Source organism: Apteryx rowi, unplaced genomic scaffold (assembly GCF_003343035.1).
Source record: "Apteryx rowi isolate R43461 unplaced genomic scaffold, aptRow1 scaffold_40, whole genome shotgun sequence".
NCBI lineage: Eukaryota > Metazoa > Chordata > Aves > Apterygiformes > Apterygidae > Apteryx > Apteryx rowi.
Genome location: NW_020450530.1, coordinates 633,436 through 658,380, shown reverse-complemented (window position 1 = coordinate 658,380; position 24,945 = coordinate 633,436). Strand labels below are relative to the sequence as shown.

Sequence of the window (24,945 nt, the reverse complement as noted above, 5' to 3'; positions counted from 1 at the left end):
GCGTATGTGTATCAGCACTTTGCAACATTAAGATCCTAGTCTGGTTCAGGGCCTCAGCCTACCACAAACACACGTAGATCCTTTATTTTCCTAAGAGAAATGAACTGCTCCCACCGATGCGGATGGCATCCGCTCGTCCTCTCCCGCACTGCTCAGGTGCTGCGGGAGGACTCTTGGGCTATGCTTTTGCAGYGACGGGGCTGCTGCTGCAGTTGGGAACAACCCAGAAACTCAGACTCTGCAGTGCTTCACGATCATCTCCAAGAGAACTGTTTATTGTGTTTACATACAGCATGGGCGATGCGGAAAACACTCGAAATATTGCATCACTGGTTTGGTTTCTGGACAACATTGGCAATGGCGATGCAACTGCTCACATCATGTCTGTATTATGAGGTATGCCACAGGCCAGTGAGGAGCTGGTCCAAAGCCTTGCGCTTTAGTTTGGGAAGTGCCCACCACTGGCACGTTCGCTGCTTGCTCCTCTAGTTCCACAGTTATGGACTTGGCTGTCAGCTTGTCCTCAATTTCACTTGGAACTTGTCATTTTAGTATAAACGCACAGTTTTTGAAACCAATCCCGTTAAGCTACAAGGATGTTCCCTCCCCACTCCTCCCATCCCATCCCATCCCATCCCCCATGCTCCCACCAACACATACCTCCTTCCCCTCCCTCCCACCCCAGTCACACAGCAAATTTCCTGATACTGCAATTCCAAGCCTTGTATCCGCCCCAGCCTACGCAGTCCAATGGTCTCTGACCAAGTCCCTTTGTTCGGACATTAATACAAAACACACAATAGGAAAAAACAAAACAAAAGGAGCCAGACACAAGAGGGAGACACACTGCCGGGCTCTGGCTCYAGCCTCTGAGCCCTTTAACTAAGCTCCACAACAGCTAGGCTCTTGGGCTACCTCCCTTCACACTCAAGACTGCAGGTCCCAAAGTTTCCAAGGTGCATAGGAAAAGGAAGAAATGAAGTAATCTACAAGCCTGTTTCTGTTTAGGTTTCTCCCCATCCCTTTCCCTCAACCCAATGGCTGCTGGAGGATATTCTTGACTCCGTCAGGTCTTTTCCCATCTTCCAGTGAGACCCTGCCTGGGGACCAGGTTCGCTGTAAGTCACTGGTTCCTCTCTGGAACGTGGGCGATGGGTTTGGCAGCGAGGGGAGGGAGCRGAGCAGTGGGGGGACGACAGGCTTTCGTCTCACAGCAAGTTGGGGGAAGATGTCAGGGAAGGCGAGAGAAAAGCGCCAAAGGAAGCCGGTGAAGCTGGCCCTCTGCTTGGTGTTTGTACTCAAGACTTCTCCTCGGTGCGGTTTCAACGTGCCAGCGCCGGCCTGTTGCCCAGTCACCTCTCACAGCCCTGCTGGGGGAAAGCGCGTGGCGGGGTGCTTTCCCTTCCTTCGTCCTCCGGCTGGCCGCCCTCGTGCCCCGTGGAGAGCTCCGAGTCGCAGTCGAGCGCCTCGTAGATGGTGGGCAGCGTGGTCTGCTGGCTGAGGCGCTTGCGCAGGCCCACGAGCAAGGGCTGCGGCATGGAGGAGACATCCACGTTGTTGCCAAGGTCAACCCAGGCCAGGCAAGGGAACTTGTTCATGTCCTTCATGGCATCAGTCAGCTCCTTCATGGTCGCCCGGGTCAGTCGGTTGCCGTTGAGGGAAAGGTGAGTAAGCTTGGGTAGAGCCCAGAGGAAGGGCAGCAGCAGGCGCACCATGTCATCGTTCAGCTCGGTGAAGCTCAGGTCCATGGAGGTGAGGTGGTCTCCGTTGTTCTGCAGGTAGTAGGCCATGCGGTGGACATCCCGCATGGTCAGGGGGATCCCCGACAAATCCATGGAGTCCTGGCTCACCTTCTTCTGCAGACTGGTCTTCAGGCTAATGATGGAGAAGGGGAGAGAGAGAGAGATTGTTACAGGCACACACTTGGGGCAGGAGAGACTTCATGAAGAACGTGGGTGGGGAAGTGAAGGCTGGATGGAGTTTGTTTAGGGAAAGCAGACGGTTTGCACCATGCCTTTGGGCAGACCGTGTCCTGGGGCTTTCCTGTATGTTCTCAGCATTKGTACAAAAACTTTGCAAGAACTGGCTAAGCCTGTGATGCTAAAGTGTATTCCACTAGCACATTTCAAAGGGTTTGTCTGTGTGTGCATGCACAGACGTTCATGCATGAACAGCAGAAACGGCCAAGGCAAGCAAACTTTCCAAGTGCACTGGTTCACGCTGTGCAGGGGCTGTTTGTCGCTSTCTCTCCAGGTAAATGCCAGGGTCTGTCCTCAAGAGATGTCTGCTGTAGGGCTACTGCAGAGGACAGCAGTGTTATAAGGCTGAGAAATGGATATTTTGTCAGGAAAACAATCTGTGAATATAGATAAGCTGTGCTCCAGGAGTGGATTTACTGCATGTCCCCTTAAGAGCCTTCCCTAGCGCCCCTTAGCAAGCGAGCAGCACCTGTAGCTGCTTGTTTTGGTCTCCATGGTTAGCAGATCCCCTGGGATCTGCTGCAGCTGTGGGGAGGTGAGGAGGGCATAAGGGTGCTAAAGGGGGTCTAGAGAGATGGGTTCAGCTGTGGGTCTTGCCTGTGTTTAGAGCTGTCTGCCGGCAAGTGGAGGTAGGTTGTAGGGCCATGCCATGGGGCTGTTGGATTTGCGAGGGGAGGTGGCTGCAGAGCCGTGTGATGGGCTGGGGGGTCTGCGAGTGCCGTGGGGCTGCAGGAGATGGGCTGCAAGACTGAGTGCTGGCGTGAGAGATAGGCTGAGTGTGTGTCGGTGTAATACATGAGAGCCTGACTTCTTAATGTAAGTGATGCTAGTCTTGCTGTCTGAGGTGCACCTGACTTTAAGGAYGTGGGAGCCCTATTAGGACCCCTACCAGTGTTGTTACTTGTGTGCTCAGTGGGTCCATAAGCGCCTTGTGGAGTGTGGGAGGAGGGAGGGCTAAGAGTTAACCACCAATCTGAAGGCCTCCTGCTTTTTCTATCTGGCTTTCCCTAGTGTCCTGCGTGCCAGCAGCACAGCCAGTCCCTGTGAGCAATGGCTGTGCGGGGGCATGCGATTTCCCCAGAGAAGGTYGCAGGGCTGCCGGCGCTCCTGCGGCAGGTGAGGGTGCCCTGGCTAGCCTTGGTGTTCCCCGGCATCAGTGGGTGCTGCGGCCCTTCGCGGGCAGATTTGACGCTGGTATACCTGTGGCTGTGCCGCTGCGTAGGAGCGTGGAGTGGAAAAGGCCTGCCCTGTCCTTCTCCAGCCCTCAAGCTCCTGCTCTGGGTTTAGCAGGACTTTGCTGGGCTCCTTCTACATGTCTGTGTGCTTCCTGCGGGAATCCACTGTGCYAGGCTGAGGCTGTATCTGGAAGCGTGGATTTGAGCTAATGAGTTGTCATGGCTGAGAATAAGACCAGTGTGGAATAACTTCATATAAGAACGCTTACATCTCTGGATTTAAAGATTTGGAAGAGCTTTATGTATTGCTTACCAAATGTTTACACTCTGCATGATCCAGACCACAGTGCTTGTCTCTAGAGACTAACAGCAGAGACTGATGTGCTGGGGAGTTATCAATAGCCTGAAAGCACACAAATCTGTTCCTTGCAGGCCCTTCACTTGGGGTTGGTACCTGATACCCCTCCAAAATCAGAGCCCAGGCACTGCTAGCGACAGGAGTGTGAAGAGTCCATCAGCTGCATGGCTCGTTACAGCAGCGCAGTGCTCAGCACCGCAATAGCGGTGGGCGCTGCGAACGGGCATGCTGCAGGCTGGTGGGCACTGGGCTAACCTCCCTTCTCCTGGAAACCCAAGGGTGTCTGATCACAGCCCAGGCTGCCTGGAGGCTGTGTTCTTACAGTTCACCTGGAAAAACAGTGGGCGCTTGCCCGTTTAGTCTGTCATCAACCACTAGCAGTGGTGTAGCGCAATCTACCATGAAGGAGGGTTCGGCTTGTGCAAAATCTTATCAGGGCAAACCTCAAAGCTAGAACAGTCTCAGGCATCCCCTGACACAACATTATCCCTCTAGCTGTGCTGGGTGTTTTATCTGGGCATTTGATATGGGGTGCCTGTTGCTCTAGGAGAGCCAAGCWTCAAATGCATGGTGGAGATGTGTGTTCATATTGGGCAGATTAAGCAGGGAGAAATGAATATTCAGTGTAAACCTAGTTGCATGGGGAAATTTTTCCTCTGTATCTGGTAGGCTGTGCAGAAAAAGGCTGGTACAAGAGATGAGACAGAGGTCTTCTCTGTTTTGTATTGGTTTAGATCGAGACTTTGGGGTGGAGGATATGGGATAAGTGAGGAGAGRAACAAGCCTGTAAGTATTTCAGGCTCTGTCTGGTGCAAACAAAACCCGTGGCTGTCAGAAATCCTCTTCCCCAGTGCTGCCAACCCACAGCAGACCCCGGAGGGGAGGCAGAAAGGGGACACAAACAGCAGGACCCTGCAGGGCCCCTTCCTCCCCCTGYGTCTGCAAAAGCAGCTTTCCTGAAAGGGGGCGAGTCTGGCTCCTGGGCTCCCCTTTCGGGCGACTTGGCTCTGAGCGTGGGCAGKGATAAGCGAGGGGACCCGCCGGAAGGACAGGAGGGACGTGCTCGTCTCTCCCTGCCCGTTCAGCCTCCCCCGCCGCCGCCGGCTCTGCAGAGACTGCAGTAATAAGTCACAGCTCATGCTCTGACCAGAGCAGGTACCTTCTGCTGCTCTCCCCAGCAACAAGCCAATACCCCAAGGAAGCCTTAATCAAGCAGACAAATTATCTTCCCGTAATTGATTCTCCAGACTGGGCTGCTCCTGGCTGAATGTGCTTAAGCCTTTCTGCCTCCCGGGCTGTGCCAGGGCCCTCCCCCGCTTTGCTGCCTTGTTTTTTCTTGCCTTGCCCTGGTGGGCAAAGCCCCCAGCTCACCGGCAAGCGGTGAAGCCTGGGGTCTGGGGCTCAGACACCCCGGGGGGCTGCAAGCCCTGGCAGCTCTGCTCCTGGGCAGCTCCTTCCCTGGGATGGGGCACCAAGTGGCTCACTGCTCCTTCCCTTCCACTGCCTTAGAGGTAAAGATTATATATATATATATCTGCYGTTAGATAAGGGACAGAGGGAGATGTGGGCTGACGCTTTGCTCTGAATTATCTGGCATTTGGTATTTTTGGAGCTCTGCTGAGTTCTGCTCCCCTCCAGGGAAAAACCCCAAGCTCAGACATTCATGCAGCAGCTGAGAAAATGCCAGGTTTATTTGCAGGGAAATGGGTCATCTATTATCCCTGAATTTCTGCAAGTAAAATAGGCTTAAAGATTGCTTCAGCTGAAGAAGCGTGCCCGTGTGTGTGTGACAAAACAGCTACTTAGYGACATGGCTTTCAATGCCCATGGGACTTGTGGGCAGAGGACTGTGAAGCACCAGGGGCTGCATTAACCTAGTGCTCCTGCAGCTGGTGCTGTGTCTGGATTTATAATGATGGGGAATTGCATCTAACAAGGATCCGGACCCYGGATGCAGGGAAGTGGGTGGTATTTGTATTCTCTGCAGCAAGCCTAGGTGGGAAGAAGCCCAGCCCTGCTGAGGAGCGAGGGCTCTGCTAGGTACGCCTCCTTGTTTCTCTTGCCTGGAAGAAGTTGTGCCTTTCATCATTCCCAACTCTGGGTCTGGCCCTTCTCCCGCTGACATGGGGAACCTGCATCCCCCCCCTTGCTGCCAGGTATCCCTTTCTGAGGTGCCAGCTCTGCCTCTCAGCTGACATTAGCCTGTGGTCTCCAGGCTGCACCATGAACCTGCTGCATGAGATCTGACCCTCTGCAGGTCCCTCAGACCCCTACGCTGGTCYTGGGCAGAAGAAGGCTGTCTCTCCCTCTCAGTTGGAAATGTGGGCCAGCAAGGGAATGAAACCACCCTGCCTGCACTGGGCACATGGGAAAACGCAAGATGAGCCTCAGCTCATCTGTGTCCCTTGTGCCTCACTTGGCTTTGCTCTTGGATAAAAATCTTCCTCTCCCTGCACAGGGCTCAGTCACTGTTCCTGCCTCCTGGGAACTTGGCTAACACAGGAGACTTCAGAGCTATCTCTAGATGAAAGAATTAAGAGACCTGAAATTAATCTTGACTTCCAAAAACAGCTAGTTTTTTGTCTCTGGGAACTGTCCCAGGGGCCTGGCTCTCTTCTAGGTGCATCTTTGAGTCTGTGAAGCTAAAGGCTCAGCATATTTCTATCAGCACACAAACCATCCCCTCCCCTTTCAATTTCTTGCTTATCAGCTAAATCCTTTGGCTGCAGGGAAGGGCTGTAACAGCTCCTGGCTGTCGCCCTGGCACTTGGCTGCTCTCGTTGGCTTTGTGGAGCTTAGAGGAGCTTGTTCAGCACAAGGGTGTTAGGGCTTCTGGAGATGAGATGAGGCAGAGATCCTGGAAGAGATGCAACACCCATCAGCTAGAATTTCAGTAATGAGGGATGCCCAGTACCCCCTGCCTGTCTTTCTGAGGAATTACCAGCTTTCTCCCTCTCTTATTTTTATGTTAATTTGTCTCCAAAATGTAATTTTTTCCCTATATTTCACTATGCCACAGCTTCCCACCACTGCATCCCTTCTTCCTTAACAGGCACTGCCAGTAATGGCTAATTAGCCACAAATCAGGAATTTCTTGGCTGCTTCTCCTTGTGCAGAGCCCAGTGATGGGTGCGTCTGGGCGGTTCTTCTGCTTTCAGCAGTGATTTAGGGGATGGGCTGTGGGGTTTAAACTGCCTGCTTAGCATAATCTGCTTCCTTTGCTTCTCTGTGGCACAGGGAGCTGCTTTGCAGGGCTGATCTTCAGCTGCTGCCAGTGAGACACGAAAAAGGAAAGAGAAGCCTCAAAAGCAATGATCCAGACTAACCCAGGCTGGGCTCTTCTGAGGCTGAGCCCTGCACCTCTGCGAAGCGAAGACAGTGCTGAGCAAGCCACTTCCATGAGAAGTCCCTGGCAAGCACATCTCTGTCCTGGTGCCCAAGCTCTTCTGATCAACTGTGGGGGACCCCTCACTGCGGGGAGAAGGCAGTGCAAAGGTGGCCTTTCTGCTACTGCCCTCCCTCAGTGACAGGGTGGGACACAAGTGTCTATAGGTGACAATGCAGCTGAGCACCTCTCCTCCTCTCGGCTCTGCTGTCCCCTCTGCTCTGTCCTCTGCCTGAGGCTGGGAACCCATTCATTTCCCCTCATTACTAGGGCCTTCCCCATGAAAGCAGGGAATAACATCACCTCCCTCACTGTAAAGGTTGCCCATCAGTCAATAACCTTATCAGAGCTTCAGCTGTGTAAGTCATGAAGGTGCAAGGGGTCTGATGATTCCTCTGAACCATCACCTGCCACTCAACTTGAATAATCTCATTCATTGCCCATCTTTTGGCCTAAGGGTCCTGCTTCTCCTGCCCATCAGCCCTGGACTTTTACTTCTGATGTTTGACAGGGTAATGTCAAGTGGTCTGYTGGCCCTTTCCACCACTCCCAGCTGCCTTTCCAGATGGACCCTCCTCTTGATGCTCAGGAAAGCCTGATCATGGGTGGTGTTTGGGCCTTCCTGTCCTGTAAGATGAAGAGACAGTTTCTGCCTCTCCCCACAATGTCTTCACCAGTTGATGTTTCTGTGAGCAGCAGTTTCCTTAAAAACATCACGTGGGGCAGTTCCTACGCTCCCATCTACTCTGCTACCATGTGGCTTTAGCTAACTGACTGCTATTCTCTGACTTGGTTTCCCATCTCTAAAGCAGGAATGATGGTGACTCTTTACTGTGTTGCATGAGGGTGACATGAAGCTCTAGTTAATATTCTGGTGCCACGTGAAGGCTAAGATCCAATCTGCCAGAGCTGTCATCCACAGCCCTGAGTGATGTTTTGGGGGGGTGGAGGAGATCTGAAGCCCTTCAGAGCTGTTTCCCTGCAGTTTTCTAGACACATGTGCTTTCTTTGCATTTTAAAGCACATCTAATGCCGCAATGTCTGGGCAGTGCACATCAATAACTGAGAAATGGAGTAATGAGCCCAGAAAGGACACTTGGTTCTCCATCCAGCTTTGGATTAGCCAAGATGTTTCGAAATGAAACTCATTCAGGCAGATGAGCAAAGTCAAACCATGGCCAGACTTGTGAAAAGGAAAGCCCAGGTCTATGGAGTTTGGGAGTTACTTAACTCTGTGCACAAAGCTGCCTGTGCTCTCCCAGAACCTGTTACTGTGTGAAAAATCTTGGGTTTTTTTTCCTGCAGCAGCAACACCCTGCTTGTAAAGATCACTCTGACTGTGTTTGCTGCCTGCATGTTTTATGGATCTAGATTTGCTCCTTTGCACTCGAGAGAGGAGGCACTGAAGCAGCCAGCTCTGGGGACAATGTAAATGGAGGATGCATAAGGTTCTCCATCACAGCTTTGCCAACACAGCTCGGTTGTAATCTGCAGCTCCTTGATTACRTTACTAGGCTGTGATCCAGCTCTCCAAACAAAGGCTGCCTTCACCTGCCTACCCTTCTCCYGCTGCGCTCTGAAGTGCAATCGAGTGTGGCTTTGCCCTGGAAAAACAAAACACCCTCTTGGTCCAGCCCTGTTCTGGAGGCAGATGGTGGCACTTGCATGAGAACACACAATTCTTCAGCACTGCTGAACTGAGGAAGCCTCAAGACCTCTGAAAACAACAGTTAATAACATCCCCAAATTCTGCATCTGTCAGAATGCCACAGAAGTGGCACCAATAACCTGAAAAGCCAAGGTTTGCAGGGAGAAGCATCTCTTAACTCATTACTCTTTACACTACAAACATCAATTTAACAAGAAAGAAACTGGAGTTATACAACACGCTAGGATGTATCATGCTCATTTAGGGTGAGTGATGTGCAGAGGCTGTAAAACACACYGCTACAGCAGAAAGCCCGTTAGGATATAAGGGACAGCTGAACTGGATTGTCTTGCAGTTGTGCAGTAAAGCCGTGCTTGTCCCTGGTGAGGAAACTTATCCCCAGCTTTTGAGCTTTTCATTTAAAAACCCCAGTAAATCTCCACGGAGTCTGACTTTCCTGGTCGCGTAGGCAGGCTCAGCTGCAAGGTGGTGCAGGCTGCTGGCTGGAAGCTGCAGACCTGCGAGGGGTTTTAGCAGGAGAGGAGAGCCGAAACCCTTGCTTTTGGTGTGGTATCACCYGGGCAGCTGGAAAGGGTCTCTTCGGCAGCTGCACGGCAGGGACGCTGCTAACCCTTGGTCGCACAAGGCAGCCAGCCGGTGTCCAGACCCCACTAGCAGGGATGCAGGGAAGGGACTGCCTCCCAGCATCATCTGTGATGGCTTAATCGGGGAGAGAAGCCAGAAAACCTGGGCTAGATCTCTCCTGCCCGCTTCAGCTGCTGCTGCTTTGGGTCCCCTGTGCTGCAATAATCTTTCTGCTTCTGGCCTGGGGCACTCAGCTGGTTATAGCACGCGGTCTGAYGGCAGCTTGCAGTGCCCCGATCCCTCTCCCAGACTCGGGGACGCATACCTTATTACAGTCATTTCTGCTGGTGGCTCTCTAGRGGACCAGCTCTGCAGAGAAGGCACTTAATGGCAAACGGCAAACCACTGTGTCCCTTCCCTGTAACAGCACACGGCTCCTTTGTGGCAGCTATAACCCCRGCTTGGATAAATCAGTGTTTAAGGTGGTAGCAGAAGTGGGTGGGAGCTTTATGGGGGAGCAGGTTTGGGTTAAGAAGGCCCAGAAGGACCTACCTGTGTGCATCAGAAAGCTCTCACGTGCCTTAGATGATGGAGATGCTTTGCTRAATTTGCTCTAACTGAATATTTAGTTTGGGCTCTGTGGTATGAGTAACAGGACTGTTCCTGCTTGGTGGAAAGTCTGATCTATCCTTAAGAGAGTTATATAATTCCAGCTGTCCTGGCACTGCTGGGTACCTAAACAGGAGGGCTCTAAGAAACATCTTTTTTTTATTATTWTTTTTTTTTTAGGAACTGCTTTGTCAGTTCCCGGGTGGCTCAGGGCTGGACTTACTGGGCATTGCAGGGTCGCCCTGAGGCGATGGGGACGTGACTGCAGTTTTTCTGAACCGCTGGTTTGCCACTCGGGGGCGTGTGTTGGGGGAAACAGCTCTTGCATGAGCTGGCTGTAATATTACAGGTCCTTTCTATTCCCATCTCCCGTTACGTTTGGGCTGTTATGGAGATGTGGTAATTAAAACCTGGCAGATGCTCCAAGTTCTCTCCGTGGTTGGGCTCGCTAATTATCTTGCGGACCCGTCTGACATGGTGCCAGAAAGCGGAAATGGCATTTCAGAAGAGAACAAGGGGGTCCTGCATCAGCCCAGCAAAGCCAGAARCCAAAGCCCAGGAGACAGCAAAAGCGAGAGGACAATTCGGTTCCTGACTGTGGTCTCCACACACCAATTCCTCCCAGCTGCCCCAAATCCATGCTAGAAGGTAGAAATGCCTTCAAAAGTACTGCCACTACACCCCTGCTCTTCAGGGGCCTGGAGGCAGGGCGGGCACAGGTTCAGAGATTATAGTAAAATGCTCCCATTAGCAGAAGGTGGAGGTTTCAGATCAGGTAAAAACACCCTGGCTGGGCAAAATTAGGCGCTGCTCTCTCCAAGTGAAGCTGCTATTTCCTGCCCTCCTGCTAGGGGCACATCCCTTTTCTTGCAGCGGCCTCAGGCGCCGACTCTGCAGGCGCCTTTTGCTGCAAACTGCAAACCAGTCCCTCTCCAGTTTTAAAAGAGGAAGCGCTGCTGTTTAATATTAAATCAAAATTATTGTGTGTCTTATATAACACCTTGCAGCTGGGCCTGGCTGCCAGGCAGGGCCGCCCACTTCAGCCCTACATTTCCCTCCGTCGCGCACTGCCTTGCTGCCATCCCCCTGCTTGCGCTTGCAGACGTTCTTGCACCCGGCTGATGCCTTGGGCCCGAACCCCCCACGGTGGGGCWTGGGCTGGGGTCCTTCCTCTGGTCTCACGCCTGCTCTCTGCATAGCTGGGAAGTGATGAGTTGCAGCTGGCAGGCAGTCCTCAGCTCTCCCCGGGCCGTGCAGCCCCTCCGGGCTGACCCTTCGCTGTCGGGTCCGGCTGGAGGAGGAGAGGTCTGTCCTGCCTGCAGATGGGATGGTGGGGGCYGAGGGTTGTGTCGGGTAGAGGCAGGGAGGGACTTTCACACTTGGAAAACCAGAACCAGGCTGGGATTCAGCAAGAGGAAGCTTGGGGAAGGAACGGAGACGGTCACCCTCTGCTGGGCTCTGCAGCCATCCCCGCCTTCAGCGCTGATATCTTTAAGCCTCTTTAGGCTTCAGAAGTCACGGGAGGGGATGGGGATAAGGTCAGACCTGCACTCTGCATCCTGCACTGTAGGATCCCGCAGGGAATACGCCACGTGGCCGAGTGGGTCTGGAAAAGCACTTGGTCAGCGCTGATCCCTCGGTCTCGCCGGGGTCAAACGCCATCCCCGTGCCTTATCGCTTAAGACACCCTGGGGATCTGCCTCGAGTTGGAGCGAGGAGCTTTGCTGGAAGCGCCAGTTCCCACGAGGGGTTTTGGGCTGCCGGCGCTTGCACCAAAGACCGAGAGCTTCGGGAGCGCCCGAGGCCGTTCCCAGAGCGCTGCCGATTTTGCCTCTCCTTTCGCCCGCCCCCGAGGTCGTTGCTGTGAAGCTGRTGGGGCTGAAACGGGCTCCCCTCTTTTCGCCCTCCCGCGTTTCCCTGCGCGCTGCTGGCGGGTGCCGCGGGCGCCRGCTGCGCGAGGGGAGGGGGCTCCGAGGCGGAAGCGGGGATTGCTCTTCGCCCGGCTAGGAAGGCCAGCGAGCGTCGCGGGGGACGCCAGCGTGGGCGCCTGACTGCCTAGGCGGTAGCGGAGAGCTGCAGCCGGCCGACGGTGCCTCCCGACGGGGCGACCGGAGATGCTCCCGGGCAGGCAGCGGGGCGCGGACCCGCCGGGACGCAGAGCCCGGGGCAGCTCGGTGCATCCGCGGGGCTGCCGGCTTCGGCCCCGCTCCCGCCGCCCGCGAGCCCTGCCGGGAGGGTCGTCCGCGCCGCCGCGTTTCGCGGGGCAGGTGCCCGCGCTCCCGTCCGCACCGGCCGCTTACCACACTTGGGACTTCCTGCGGGGCAGGCCGTGCCTGTGCCACTTGGAGTGGGGCGTGAGGTGGTAGATGAGCTGCCGGCAGATCCTGTCCGAGGACTTCCAGGGGTCGTATTCCTGAAAGCAAAGGGACGGCTTAGCCGCCGCGTGGCGGGGCAGGAGGCAAGGCGGGCAGAGGGACGGTGGCGGAGCAGGGGGACGCGTGCGAGGGAGGAGACGGGGGAAAAGAGGCTGGAAACGGAGTGGTGAGGAGGCCGGAGATGCCTCCGCGAGACGCAGCCTCCCGGGCTGGCAGGAGCAGCGGGAGCGCCCGTCCCCGGCTGCTCGCACCCGTCCCCGGCTGCTCGTGCCCATGCTGAGGACGACAAATTACTGAGCAGTGAGAAAATCCCATTTCCAAGTCGCAGCATGGATCGCTGCCCTACCAGGGACCCACCACACCACGCAACAGCCCTCCCGCCACAAAAACAACATCTGCTACTTGCTGCGCGTGCAGTTAAGAATATAAATGTGCAGGCTTTGCTGGCTAGGCAGTGCTGCAAGAGAGGATAATCACCRCGCTTCAGAGCGACAGATGGAGCCACGTGAAAAAGTGGTGGACCTCCATTGCACCAGCCTGAGAGGGCAAATACCGACCCGGGCTATAAATTAACCCCTTTGCATTGGTRACGAGCAGTCCCTCGGACTTGGCGAAACCCCCGTTTCTGCCGCAGAACCAAGCCCCGGGGGGCAGAGGCCGCAAGGACGAAGCGGGGAGATGGAGTYGGTGATAAGGGTTGAAGGACCGGGAGAACTTGGCTTGAGCCCTGTTCCCCAGCCTTTTCAATGTTTGGCCTTTTTAGGGGTGTGGATTTTTGTTGGAAAACCCCAAAACTGTCAAGAGGTATTTTTAGGTGTGAAATCTTTCATGAATCAAAGGGAATTTTCTCCAAAAAYATCCTTTTCTGCAAGCATTGATAATGGGGGAATGAGGAAGGGAGAGAAGGCTTTAGTAGAGGAACCATCGAGATGACCACTTTGGACAACCCCAAAGTGAAAAAAAGCATTCAACCCTTCATTTCCAGCAGCAGGCCCTGGCTGCCAGAGCCCCCAAATGTTTTCATTTTTCCATGAAAACCTGAAATAATGCGAAAGGGAAAATATTTTCCCTTTCTTTCTTTTTTTTCCTTTTTTCTTGCGAGCACAGTTTCAGGGCGGGGGCACAGGGCTGCCTGCGCCGGGGCGGGGGGGAGGCAGGGGATGCTGCATCAGATGTTTGCAGTCGCTGCCTGTGCTCGGTTGGCTGATGGAGAGGCAAAACTGGGAATGATTCCTCCTGCCGCCCACCCGTCTAGGCGCGGAGGCATCCATGTGTGATGGGGAAGTTATGGGACCGCGTGGGGCAGAGCGCCAGGACGGGCAGGGAGGGCGCTGGCCGGTGAGCGCCGCGTGCCCTGGTAGCGAGCCCCAACGCTGCGGGCTGATTTCTGACCGGGGAGGGAAGGAGGCAAGCGGGAGAGCGCGCCTGTGCGCGCACGTGAAGGACGCCTGTCCGGAGGCGTAGTAAACAGGATCTCCCTGCCTTCTCGCGACGCTGGTTGCTGCAACGCCATCGGCTCAGCCTTTGGCAYGCTGCTGGGAACAGTCCGTATGCTGGGAAATCCCTGAGCAATGCTCATTGCGCTACGGGGGCTCTGCTAAATTTCTATCGATTACCTTGCTGCCATGCTTCCCAAACCCTAACTTCGTATCATCTTTGGACTGATCACCCGCTCCTCTGCCRTGGAAAGCTCGGCAGCCGGCATCCTTCCCCGTCCCGCGGTGCTGCTGCGGAGCGGTGCCCGGCGCAGCCCCGCTCTCCCTGCAGCAGCGCCCCGGCGCTGGCTCCCAGTGCTGCTGCTGCTGGGGGACGCTGGGGCAGGAGAGCCGGCGAGATCCCTGCGATCCACCTCGTCTCCTCGCCGCCCCTTCTGCTCCCGGAGGCTCGAGCCCCCAGTTCCCTCCYGCCCCTGCAGTAACCCAGCAGGAAAAGGAGGCACCAAGGAGCCGCTGCTTTGGTACGCGTTCCCTGCCTCCGCGGCCTTGCGGCTGCCGAAAGCAGGGATTTCTGCCCCCCTCGTGTTTTCGAAATGCTGATAGACACCTGCATTCCCGCACCTCGGCCCTCCAGCCGTGCTGCAACGTGTGCAATTAGGGGGTTGATAGGTAAACACGTAGCAAAGCTGCCGGGGCGTATGTTAATTTATTCCTCGCTGCGAGCGGTTCAAGTCCTGCACCGCSGGCCAACAGCCGCGCTGTGACTCCCCAGGCAGGCGCTGAACCGGCCGCGCTCCCCGGGGCGCGCTGCCGGCACGTGGCCGCTTTGCTGAGGCGCCGAGCGCCAAGTGGGGAGGGATCCCGGCCTCGGTGCTCGGCCGAGCAGCCCCGAGCCCTGCCACGATTCCCCGGGAATCCCGCAGGGCCGACCCTGCCCCGGGGTGAGGTRCCCTCTGCCGCGCTGGCACGGCTGGAAGCGGCGCCCTGCTGTCGCCGACAGCAGCAAACCTTTCCGAGCGGGTGCACGCGCGCGCAAGCTGGCACGATGCCCTGCAAGCGTTCGCTGGCTCACAGCTGAGAAACATCCTCCTGCTCTTTCCCATGTCCTCCCCAATTTAACTTCCGCTGCCGGACTGGGGGCTGCACGCACCCTTCTTGCCTGTCCTGCAGCTACCGCCAGGCACCCAGCCCGGCTCGGAGCGGGGACGTGGTCTGCCGACGCGTGTGGTGCGAAGGGTGCTGGTGCCGTGAGACGCTGAGTCTCTCCAGCCCCCGAACTAAGCTCATGTTGGCTCTGAGGGGCAGCTGAGGTGTTCAATATCTTCCTTGGAAACTGGGAAAAACATATCTGTGTAACGGTATATGCATGTTCAGTGCCTATAAGCATGTGCATCTATAAGACACGAAAATCGAGGATGGGAGTGTATGCAGATGTATAAAATCATAGTATGTTTTCTGCCAGGCAGCTGGGACTGGAGTAGGGTGAGGTCCCCTCATGCCGCCTCCCCTGGAGGGCATCTTGCAGCGTGAGGCTGGAGGTGGCCTGGGTAAAGTCATCTAGCACAGCTAAGAGCTGGGGTCAAGTGAACTGCGGTTAAGAGGTACCTCTGTCACAACCACCCCTCTCCCCCTTTTTAGATGCTTATAACCTTTGGACAAAAATTTCCTTTGAAAGAAAGATGTTTCAGGCTCTACTGCAGCCCAGAGATGATGATTAAACTTTGGTTAAATGCAGTTTGGCTGTTGAGACCTGCTGGCTAGTTGTTTGTTACCAGAGAGACTCGGGGGACAGCAGAGCAAAGTCAGAAACTCCACTGATTTGCACCAGGCATTCAACATATTCCCTGTGGTGCTGCTGTTCACTCCGAGGTGTGTGYGCTTAATATCTCTCTTTGAACAAAGAAATCCACTCTGTCACCCTCCTTCTACAGCAAACAGGAACCTCGCCAAGGCTGTTGGGCAAATGGATGTCATGGCCACGTTGCAAATCCAACCRTTTGCGGTGGCAAAGGGTAACACAAGCAGGTGCCAGTATTGCTATGGGACTGTGCTACGCAGGATGTAGCACGGATGCAGGGTGTAGCAGGGGTCGGGGGAGGTGAGCCCAGGGAGCTTGGTACAGATGGACTAGCTGCTTTGCACTTCTGGAGCAAACCAGTGAATGTGACCCCACCACCTGATCCCCCCTCACCATGCATTTTTATCTGGCATGCACCTTGTGGGCAAGTTTACTATTGGCGTGAAAAGTAAATTCCTGATTTCTGTGCATATAACCCTCCCCACCTTTCCGATGTAGTTTTAACTGATTTCTACAGAAATATGCCCAACAACATATATGCTGCCACACCAAGGGCATATGCTAGTTGGTTCTGGAGGATGAGTGAGCACCACCCCATGCCAGCCCTCCCATCAGAGCTTGCTGTGCATCAGCACCATGTCACAGCGGGTTCATGAAGCTGAGGAGAGAGTTCACCTTTTTGGGACACTGCAGATCTCTAGCTAGGCTCATCAGCAAGTCATGGGAGATGGGATCCACCAAGTTAAGAAAGGTTGCATTTTTGTAGAGCACTTCATTGAGGAATGTTCCTTCCAGTCCCAGGTCCTACAAGAAAAACACAGGCAGTCAGATACACAGGCTTCCTTGGAGCTACAACCAGGAACTATTTCAAAACCAGACAGTAAATCCCACGAGGTGCCACCTGGTTATTCAATACAGGAAACTACCCAAGAAAGGTGAAGCAGCTGTGTCTGATCCAGCATTACAGCGATGGAGGATGTGGACAACTGGAGAGCTGAATGAAGTGGACAGTGTTAAGCTGAGCTAGACAGCATGGAGACTGACCTCCTTGTTTCCATTCAGCACGGGAAGGTGAGAGCAATAACATTTCAGGCCAGCTGAAGCCCAGAGAGAATTAGCTCCAGAGAAACTCGCAGCTTTGCCAGCCTCCATGTGCAAATCTGATGAAGAACCCGGGCAGGAGGACAGGCTCTCAATCCTACTCCACCTCAATGCTACTCCAATCTCAGCTCTCCTGGAAGAATCAAACACTTCTACAGGTACTCAGAGACCTCACTGCCATCCTCCCTGGTGGTGGCTAGCTGACTGAAAGCCCGGCCCATCAGTGTGAGTCTAGCTGGGCTTTGAAGTTCTCAGGAATTGCTAAGCATGGGCAGTATCGTCTTTTAATGGTAAATCCATAGTTAGCTCTCAAGTGGAACTGCCGGTCATGGGGAGTCCTCCTCCCCTCTTCTTCCACAGTGTGACCYGGGGGAAGGTCTGTGGTCCATGCAACCTCACTGCATGAATCAGGGTACGGGGTATGCTGGGAGAGCCCTCAGCATCCTTGGGAACAAAAAGCATCCCCAGGGGCTGGATGGGTGATGATGCCAAGAACTAAGCTATTTTTACTAAGAGGAAAGCTGAAATCTGATGTAAGACACGTAGTCGTCGCAACGAGGAGGTACCACAGAACTGTGAAAAAAACTGAGCAGAAAAATGGGATCCTGGCAGAGAAATCACAGGCACTTTCATGAAAATACCCTGAGGGCAGAAATATGGAACAAAAGAGCTTCCTAACAGGAGCGGTGCTGGGTTTGATTCAGTTGACAAAGGAGGGCTCAGTTGAGGGAGAAAACAAGTCTTCAGCCCATTCTATATGCTGCTGTCAGGAGAAATGAATGAGCAAATGTGTGCCCCATATGTTCGCGCTGCTCCACTGGATGTGTGCTTCAGGCACCACCCAGCAAAAGATGCACTGAGAGCTCTTAAGGAAAAAAAATAAATAAATAAAAGGGGGGGGGGGAAGCTGGGCACACATGCACGCATGTYGCCAGCAGGGATGGAGCCAGAGCTGGCAGAGGTGCAGGATCTTAGCCCTAAGCAGCAATCAAAGCCATTGCTAAACCCCTCTCCCCTGCCCTGGATATGCTCAGATCAAGCAGAGCGCACAATACCAAAGAGTCTCTGGCTGCAGACCTGATGCAGAAAGGAAGAACAAATCAAATGCTTTATAGCCCCATCRCTGTGCATGCACGGGTGATACCCATCGGCAAGCAAGGGACCCAAGCAGTGGATCAGCCCTGAAGGACAGGCAGCCCCAGCCACGGCTGGCTGCGGGCCAGGAGCGTACCAGGGCGGCGCGCCAGTGTCTGTCTTAGCCGAAAGGCTTTGGGGAAACGGAGCCTCCTACGCTGAGTGTAGCATGCACAGATGAAGAAAGCTGCCGAAAGAATGGCATGGCTGGGCATGCAGCAGTGGATGTCGGAGCTGTAATGAAACGCCGCAAACTGGAGCTATACCGCTAAGATGAGTCTGCATTCCCATTGCAAAGCCTGCCTGTGAGGGTTTTATAAATAATGTAGCTGTAAATATTAATTTCATGTTGGTAGTCCATAAATTCTCAGCCCAGAGGCATGTTCTTGTTCATCTTTCTTTGTCTCTCTCTTTCTTATTCCTACTCTCCTTCGTCTTTTCTTGGAAAATGTGCTGTCTACAGGGCGGCTGCAGTTAGCAGAGGGCAGAGTACTATGGGTCTGGCCAGGTCAGCTGGCTTCGTGCTGTTATCTTAAAAAGGCCACCGGACCAGTGCCTCAGCAAAGGGAAATCTGATTGTACCAGACCTCTCGCTGGTGTAAGTCTAATACCTTCACCGAGCGAYGCCCGCTCACACCAGCAGAGAGGCTGGTCTGGGCTTGGCAGCTGGGTGTTTCCGAGGCCCGTAAGGTGCCTGCAGTGGAGCTGTCAGAGCGCTAATACGCAAAGCAAGCCACGAAGCGGGTGCCTGCCGTGCCCGTCTCCATCACGGCTCGCACGCTCGCTTCGAGGGTGCACCCGCGGTTTGCAGCTGTTCTCCATGTGCAGTCCCCTGAATTGCTGGGATCTTGCACCCCTGTTTAGCRGATCCCAGCCTGCTTCTGGCTGGCTTGCCTTAGTTACATGCTGCTGATGTCTCAGAAGCAGCCCCCAGGGCCGTGGGGCCTGCAGCGGTCAAAAACCGCTGGCGGATACGACCGCAGCCTGCCGGCTGGAGCTGCAGGGCTGGAGGACGAGGGCTGCCCCTGCTCGGGAGCCGGCTGCCTTGCGGCGGGAGGCGGCTCTGCTCCCCGAGAGCCGCGTCCCCGGCTGCCTGCGCTCGCCTGGTCATTCGGGAGGTCCCGCGCGTGCTCTGTTTGCGCCCCGGCCCAGGGCGCAGCGACAAGGTATGGCGTGAAATGGTCCTCGCTGTCCACTAGTTAACAAGGCGTCTCTCTTCTTACAGGCAGCCGCCGGACCCCGCTTGCGACGCGGTAAGCCCTGACTTCTGAGAGCACCTCGCTGCCCAGGTAAGCCGGCCCATGCGGTGCTGGGGCCGGGCTAAGGGCTGAAGCGAGCTGGGCACGAGGGAGTTCTATAAACGGGGAGAAAGCCTGGTCCTGCTACCCAATAAAGCTGCCATCAGACAAGTGAGGGGGGACCATAACGCTGTCCTGATTACATGACCCAGCCTGGCCTATTAGCCGCGGGCAGTTGTTGAACCACGTCTGTGCTCAGCGCAGACGTGGGGAAGCCGGGCACTTAGCTGATCCTAAAAGGAGCTGGCAGGCCACATGGGATAGAAATGACCCTCACTCCAGATGGCCCCATGACTCAGCATCCAAACCCCAGCGGCTCACGCATGGACCTTCTGGAGACCTCAGGGTCTGTGAGGGACCTGAGTGCTTCAGTCTCAACAAGAGATGCCGAGCACTATAGAAAATGACATTTTGTAGTTCTGGCCTCTGGCAAATCCTAGGAAAGTCTGTTCTTGTCACATCACCACAATCGTGAAGTGAGCAGATGCCTCTCTTTCTTCACTAGCTTCTCGTAATAGTGCCTTTCTAAAACCGTCTTTGAAATCTTATTCAGCCTGGGTCTGCTGTACCACTCCACACGTACCGGCTTCTGCTGAGGGATTATCTATTTATCAGTGTGACAAGACGGGTGTTTGTGGTGCTGGTAACGCTCCTCACGTGAACTCTATGGCAGCGGACAAGAAAAGTAGAGAGTAGACCATTATCTAAGGAGAGCAACATGATAAGCTGCGACGGATTGTGGTTTATGTCCTGAGTCAGAGGGAGGATTTGTTGCCTGTGCTATTGATTGCAAAGTTGCCTGCAGTCAGGGGGAGCCGAGTTTGCCTGGGAAGGGATGGTGGCACTGGGAGATGGAGGAGGTGGCTCTGTTCCAGCGGCAGGGCTCTGCCCTTGGCATCAGTTTGGCACCACGCTGTCTGCACACGGGCTTTTCTGTTCCTGAATGGCGGCAGGCAGAAACAAGCTCCCGCTGATACACTGACCCCTTTTCCTCTCCTCTTGGACTCGGCTGTCCCCGGGGGCCCCCCCAAAGCCATTCCGGATGCTCCCAAAGACCCACCTCGGCCAGCCCGGCTGGGAGGGGGCAAGGCGATGGCCGTGGCTTTTCTCCGGGGGCACCAGTCCCGGCGCCCCAGGGGTTTGCGCGCAGGGGCGCAGCCGGGGCTCGGGCAGCCTCTTCTCCGCGCACGGCGCGACCCCGCTGCCGGCTCCCGCCCCGCCGCGGGGAGCCGGGCCGGGCGCCCCTCACCCGGGCGTCGCCCCGGCGCGGCACTCACCTTCCTGAGCAGGCGGAGGATGTGCACGGCGCGCTCCCGCTTGTGCTCGCGGAGCGTGGCCTGGATCTCCCGCAGCCACCCCACCCGCCGCACGTAGGGCGCCGGCGAGCTCTTCCTCAGCACGCCGGGCAGCTTCTGCGGGTGCAGCAGCAGCGACGAGAGCTGGAAATCGCCCCGGCCGCCCTGCAGCCTGGCGGCCGCCCGGGCGCAGGGCTCCTCGGCGGCGCCCTCCTCCTCCAGGCTGCTCTGCCGGCTCAGCCGCGAGCCCATGGCCGCGCTCGGGCCCCCGCTCCCGGCGCCCGGCTCCCGGTGCCGCGGCCCCGCTCCGGCCCCGCTCCGGCTCCGCCCCGCTCCGCTCCGCGGGCTCCCGCGCCGGCGGTGCCCGGCCGAGCGACACCGCCGCGGGCTTATGCGCCGGGACCCCTGGCCCGCCGGGCGCCGGGCAGCTCCCGCTGCCGCCTCCGCCGCCGGAGGCGCCTCCTGCTCCTCCTCCCGCCGGGGGGGCTCTGCAGGGGGATCCCTGGCTGCGGCTCCCCCCGGGATCCGCTTGCGGCTGGCGGAGGAAACAAAGAGAGGGAGGCCGGAGCCGATCCTCCCATCCGGGCAGCTGGGGGAGCTTTTCTGTCTGGGCAAACTCTCTGAACGCCGCAAAAGGTGGTCGGGATTAAGGGGGGCTCGGCATACACCATCTGGCTGGGACTGCTTCTGTGGGCTGTGTTTTCTGTCAGTCTGCTGTTGCAGCCAGAGAAGGTGTTTTTGTGAATCCCAAAAGCGGCAGGGATTTTGCTCACGACCAGTCATCCGCAATTGATAGTAAGATTCTGGCACCGTTCCTCACCTGCTGTGGGTAGAAATGTTTTCCTCATACGCATCCCTCCCTACCCCCGGAGTGCACAGCAAGCTTAGCACATGCTTTTCCTCAGAGAAAATCACTGCGATCCAAGAGGATGGTAAAACCCCAAATCTGGACCCTTCTCCAGCCACTGAGATTTTGCAGGCAGCCGAGTCGTGTTCCCAGTATAACCACTTGCACTTTCTGGATCTACTGGCATCTCCCCATGGGCTCTCCCCTGTTCAGCAGTTATTTTTCCTACTGGGTCTTCCCCAGAGCCTTGAACGTGGAAGGGGATGTGGGTGCCCTGCAGCACGGCAGCCTCCTTTAGACCCTGTGCCGAAGGACTTAGCTTGGCTTGGACAGAGGGGACAAAATGGGGCTGGGCTCAGCCACAGCCTGGCCAAAGCATCGGCTTTGCCACAGTGCTTATGCAGGTCTCCAACTGTGATGGGCCACATCCTGAGGGTCCTTCTCGGAGTTTTACTCAACCTTTAACGAGACAAAAGCCTTGACTGTCCGTCTGCCTGCTCTTCCCCTCCCTGCTCTAGCTGAGCACCTGCGAGAGAGGAATTAACATCGACAGATCCTGAGATATTGCTGAGTCCGACTCAGGCAAATCCCATTGGGAGGGAGCAAATGTTGAGTAAGGAGTTCAGGACCTCGTTGGAGAGCTCGGAGAGATACTGGGTCAGGAGAAAACCACTGCGTCGTACTGGGTGCAGCGTTACGGGGGGGTGGCGGTGGGTAGAGGTGTCGCGGGGAGGGAGGGTGGTGGCCTTTCCCCGTCACCTGGCAGCAGGACGGGCAGCTCCTCTTCGGCGGCGCCGCCCGCTCTGTTCCCAAACGTTGCTGAAAGGAGCAGCAATAGCAGGATTTGTAACGAAGGCTCAGCTTAATCGCGGCTGGCTTTGTGTGGCTGCACTGTCTCACGCCTTATCTCGGAGAGCCAGGAGGAGGACGCGTAATCTCCAGCTCAGACTCGCGCTGGGACGAGGCCACGTGCCTCGTGCCACGGCGGCAGCAGAGCCCCTGTGAGTCGGCGGCTCCGGAGACGGTGCCGTTACTGGGATACCTTCGCCTCCGTGTGTGACTTGAAACTATCCCGCCACRGATCAAATCCTCCGAACAAACAAACAGGCGCCGGAGCAGTTCAGCTGCCTTCCTGTCTGTGTGCCCGAAAAGCGGGAGCGCTATCGCAGCCGCTAATTAGGAACCCACCAGTGCTGGGCTCGAGCTCAGCGAGGGAGGCGGCGGCTGGCAGCTCTCTGGGCTAAGCGAAAATCCTGCCTGTATGCACGTCTGCTTTCGACGGGCACGTGGCAGCGCGTGAGCGTATTTCTGTGACCGAGGTGGTCGGCAGGGTTTGCTGCACTCGGGGGGAGGCAGGAGATGCTCGGGGGAGAGTAAACTCCCCCCCAGGCWGTATCCTCTGCCCAGCCCCAGGAGAGACTGAGCCGCTGGGTGAGGATGCCAGTCCTGGGGACACCGGGCTGCAGGAGCSTCCCACCCGCCCTGTCCTTGCTGTGGCGGCGAGGACATCTGAGCCCTGCAGGGAGACAGACGGGTCGCGTGCGCTTGTTGTGTGGGACGGGCTGAGGACTGCAGGTCTTGCACAGCGGTCGCGAGCCGAGAGTTTGGTGCTTGGGAAGAGGGTGCCAGCATTTCCCCCAGGATCCTGCTTTAGCAGGGCTAATAGGGGATGCCTGGGGGAGAGCGTGGGAACAGGGCCGGCGTAGACTGGCACTTCCCTGAACGCTCTCCCACACGCCAGGCTTTTGTAGTTCAGATCCAGAGGTGAGGATCTCTGTGGTTAAGCCTCCTCGGCGGGGTTATTTTCTAAACAGGATTTGAACCTGAGCAAACTTTGGGCCTCCACAGCATCTCACGGCAGCGAGTTCCACAGTTCAACTGTACAGAAGCTGCTTCCGACCTTAGATCATCCTTACGCGGCTCCCCGCCCCTCCTCGAGATCGGCCGTAGCCTTGAGTGAGCGCCCGGCGCAGCGGCAGGGGCACACAGGCACCCCAGGCCGCCCGACGGCACGCTGAGGGTTGTGGTTTTGCTCTCTGTTTGCCTCCTGGCGCTCGCTTTGCTTTTTTGATTGCTTCTGAGCCTTGGGCTGATGCTGTCATCGAACGCTCCCACCTCGTTCTGCCGTCAGGCAGCCTGCTTCGCCCCTGCGACTCCGTTTGCCCATCAGGAGAGCGGGGGGGACGGTACTTGCTGGAAGGAGCCACGCTGGCACCGTGGTGCGAGGCTGCCAAGGCCTCTCATCTCTGTGTCGCTTCATCCCTGTAGGGCCGGGGCGGACGCCGTGCGGGGCTGGGAGCCCGGGCTCATGCGCGGCGGCCGGGGCTCGGCGGCTGCCTCCCCGGCACGGCGGCAGGGCTGCTGAGAGGCTGTGGTGGCTCACACGTCCTCGCGCGGTGCAGGCGGTGCCGGGAGCCCTGCAGCGAGCGCCGAGCCAGCACCCGCCCCACAGCCCCCTGCCCCAAAACCCGCTGCGGTGCTCGCGGTGCGACTGCAGTTCCCATTGCCCCRGCTGGGAGGAACCAGGCATGCGTGTGTGCGTGCACACACACGCACACCCGCACACCCCCCCCCCGTGCACTCGCACCCGCGCGCGCTCACCGAGGGTGTCCTGGTCGGTGTCCGGTCGAGCYGGACTCGAAGGACAGCGCTAACGGTGTTTGCCTTGCCTACGCTGAAGGTTATGTTTTTGGCTGTTGTTGCCGGGCTGCAAATGTAATTGATTAGTTCAACATTTCAGAAGGGAGAGAGGATGAAGGCGGTGGCAGGGCTGTGCTGCCAGACGCTGCATCGAGTGCCTCGCACTTTCACAGCTCCAGCTTTTGTTTTGCCTGCAAACCAGCTTGTCTGAGCTCCCAAGTTGTTATTTCTCGCAGGGCGGCTCAGAGCTTGCTGGCAGATGCCTCCGAGCCGGCCGCCTGCCGGCAAGGGAGCCGCAGCCCGGGAGTTACCTGYGTGTGGCTCCTGCTTGTGCTTGGCTTTGCTGCCGGCAGGGCCGCCCGCATCCCCCTGCCGTCCCCCCGCGGCGGACGTGCCGGGCCCCACGTCTGTCCCCCGAGCACGCAAGAACCCTTGGCCGAACGGAGCAGCCCAGACCTGGAGAAGGTCCGTCCGCCCGCCGCAGCGCAGCCTGGGGGACGGCGGGGAAGAGCGGAGCCCCCCCGCCCCCGTGGCAGCGCAGCGTACGTGGAGGTGGAGGTGGGGGGGAAGGATGAGCACAGCCTCTGCTGGACGGGGGTCTCAGGGCTCCCCAGAGCATCGCTGCTGGCAGTCGCGGCCGCGCCGACAGGYGCAGCTGATGCCCTGCGCTACACGAAGTGACGGCAGCAATATCCCATGTAATATTAATTAGGTCTCACGCCTTTTCCCTCTTGCCGCTGCGGCGCCGTTCGCATCGGTGGCGCCCCTGAAGTATTGCGGTGCTCCAGGTCTGAGGGTGCATCGGTGCAGCAATGGGGTTAGAAATGACCGAGTTCTGCTGGCTAATTACGGACACTGCTCTGCTCATTATGAGCAAATTAATCAAGCTCTAAGGCGGCCTATAAAAGGCGGATTTGTTGGCCTGTGTATTGCCTGCATAGAGAGCCTTAACAGCCCGCGATCTTGTGGTCACAGTCAAACTGGACAACAGGGCTGCAAGCGCAGGGAAGGCCACCAATCCTCCCGGTGACGCGCGGCATTAGCTTGGTTTCTTAGCACGGGACGGTTCGGAGCTTTCACTACTTTAATGATGAATTAATTAGCTATCTGAGATACATGGAGAATTACCTCCCTTCTGGGAGCAAGCTGCACCTRTTTCACCTAGATGAGTTTTACCTTGACTAAATTAAGCCGTGGCATCCTGGAAGCCTTGGGGCAGCCAGGCTCGGCACGGAGGCGACGTCTCCTCGCCCACGGATGCTTTTGCAAGGCTGGAGGGCAG

General features: G+C 56.6%; 1 protein-coding gene across 1 annotated transcript; it reads right to left on the bottom strand.

Annotated features, from left to right (window-relative positions):
• Positions 1-1,352: 1,352 nt before the first annotated feature.
• Positions 1,353-20,428, bottom strand: LRRC75B (leucine rich repeat containing 75B). The gene is made up of 4 exons (XM_026075052.1): positions 20,159-20,428; positions 16,024-16,152; positions 12,040-12,152; positions 1,353-1,875 (listed from the first exon to the last, which is right to left on the bottom strand). The coding sequence occupies exons 1-4, from the start codon at positions 20,426-20,428 to the stop codon at positions 1,353-1,355; spliced, it is 1,035 nt and encodes a 344-aa protein (XP_025930837.1).
• Between the last annotated feature and the right edge of the window lie 4,517 nt (positions 20,429-24,945).

Coding starts and splice junctions, on each gene's coding strand:
- LRRC75B (XM_026075052.1), bottom strand. CDS start 20,428: ATGGGCTCGCGGCTGAGCCGGCAGAGCAGCCTGGAGGAGGAGGGCGCC. Junction 16,153..20,158: donor TCCTCCGCCTGCTCAGGAAG/GTGAGTGCCGCG, acceptor TTTTTCTTGTAG/GACCTGGGACTGGAAGGAAC. Junction 1,876..12,039: donor CGCAGGAAGTCCCAAGTGTG/GTAAGCGGCCGG, acceptor CTCCATCATTAG/CCTGAAGACCAGTCTGCAGA.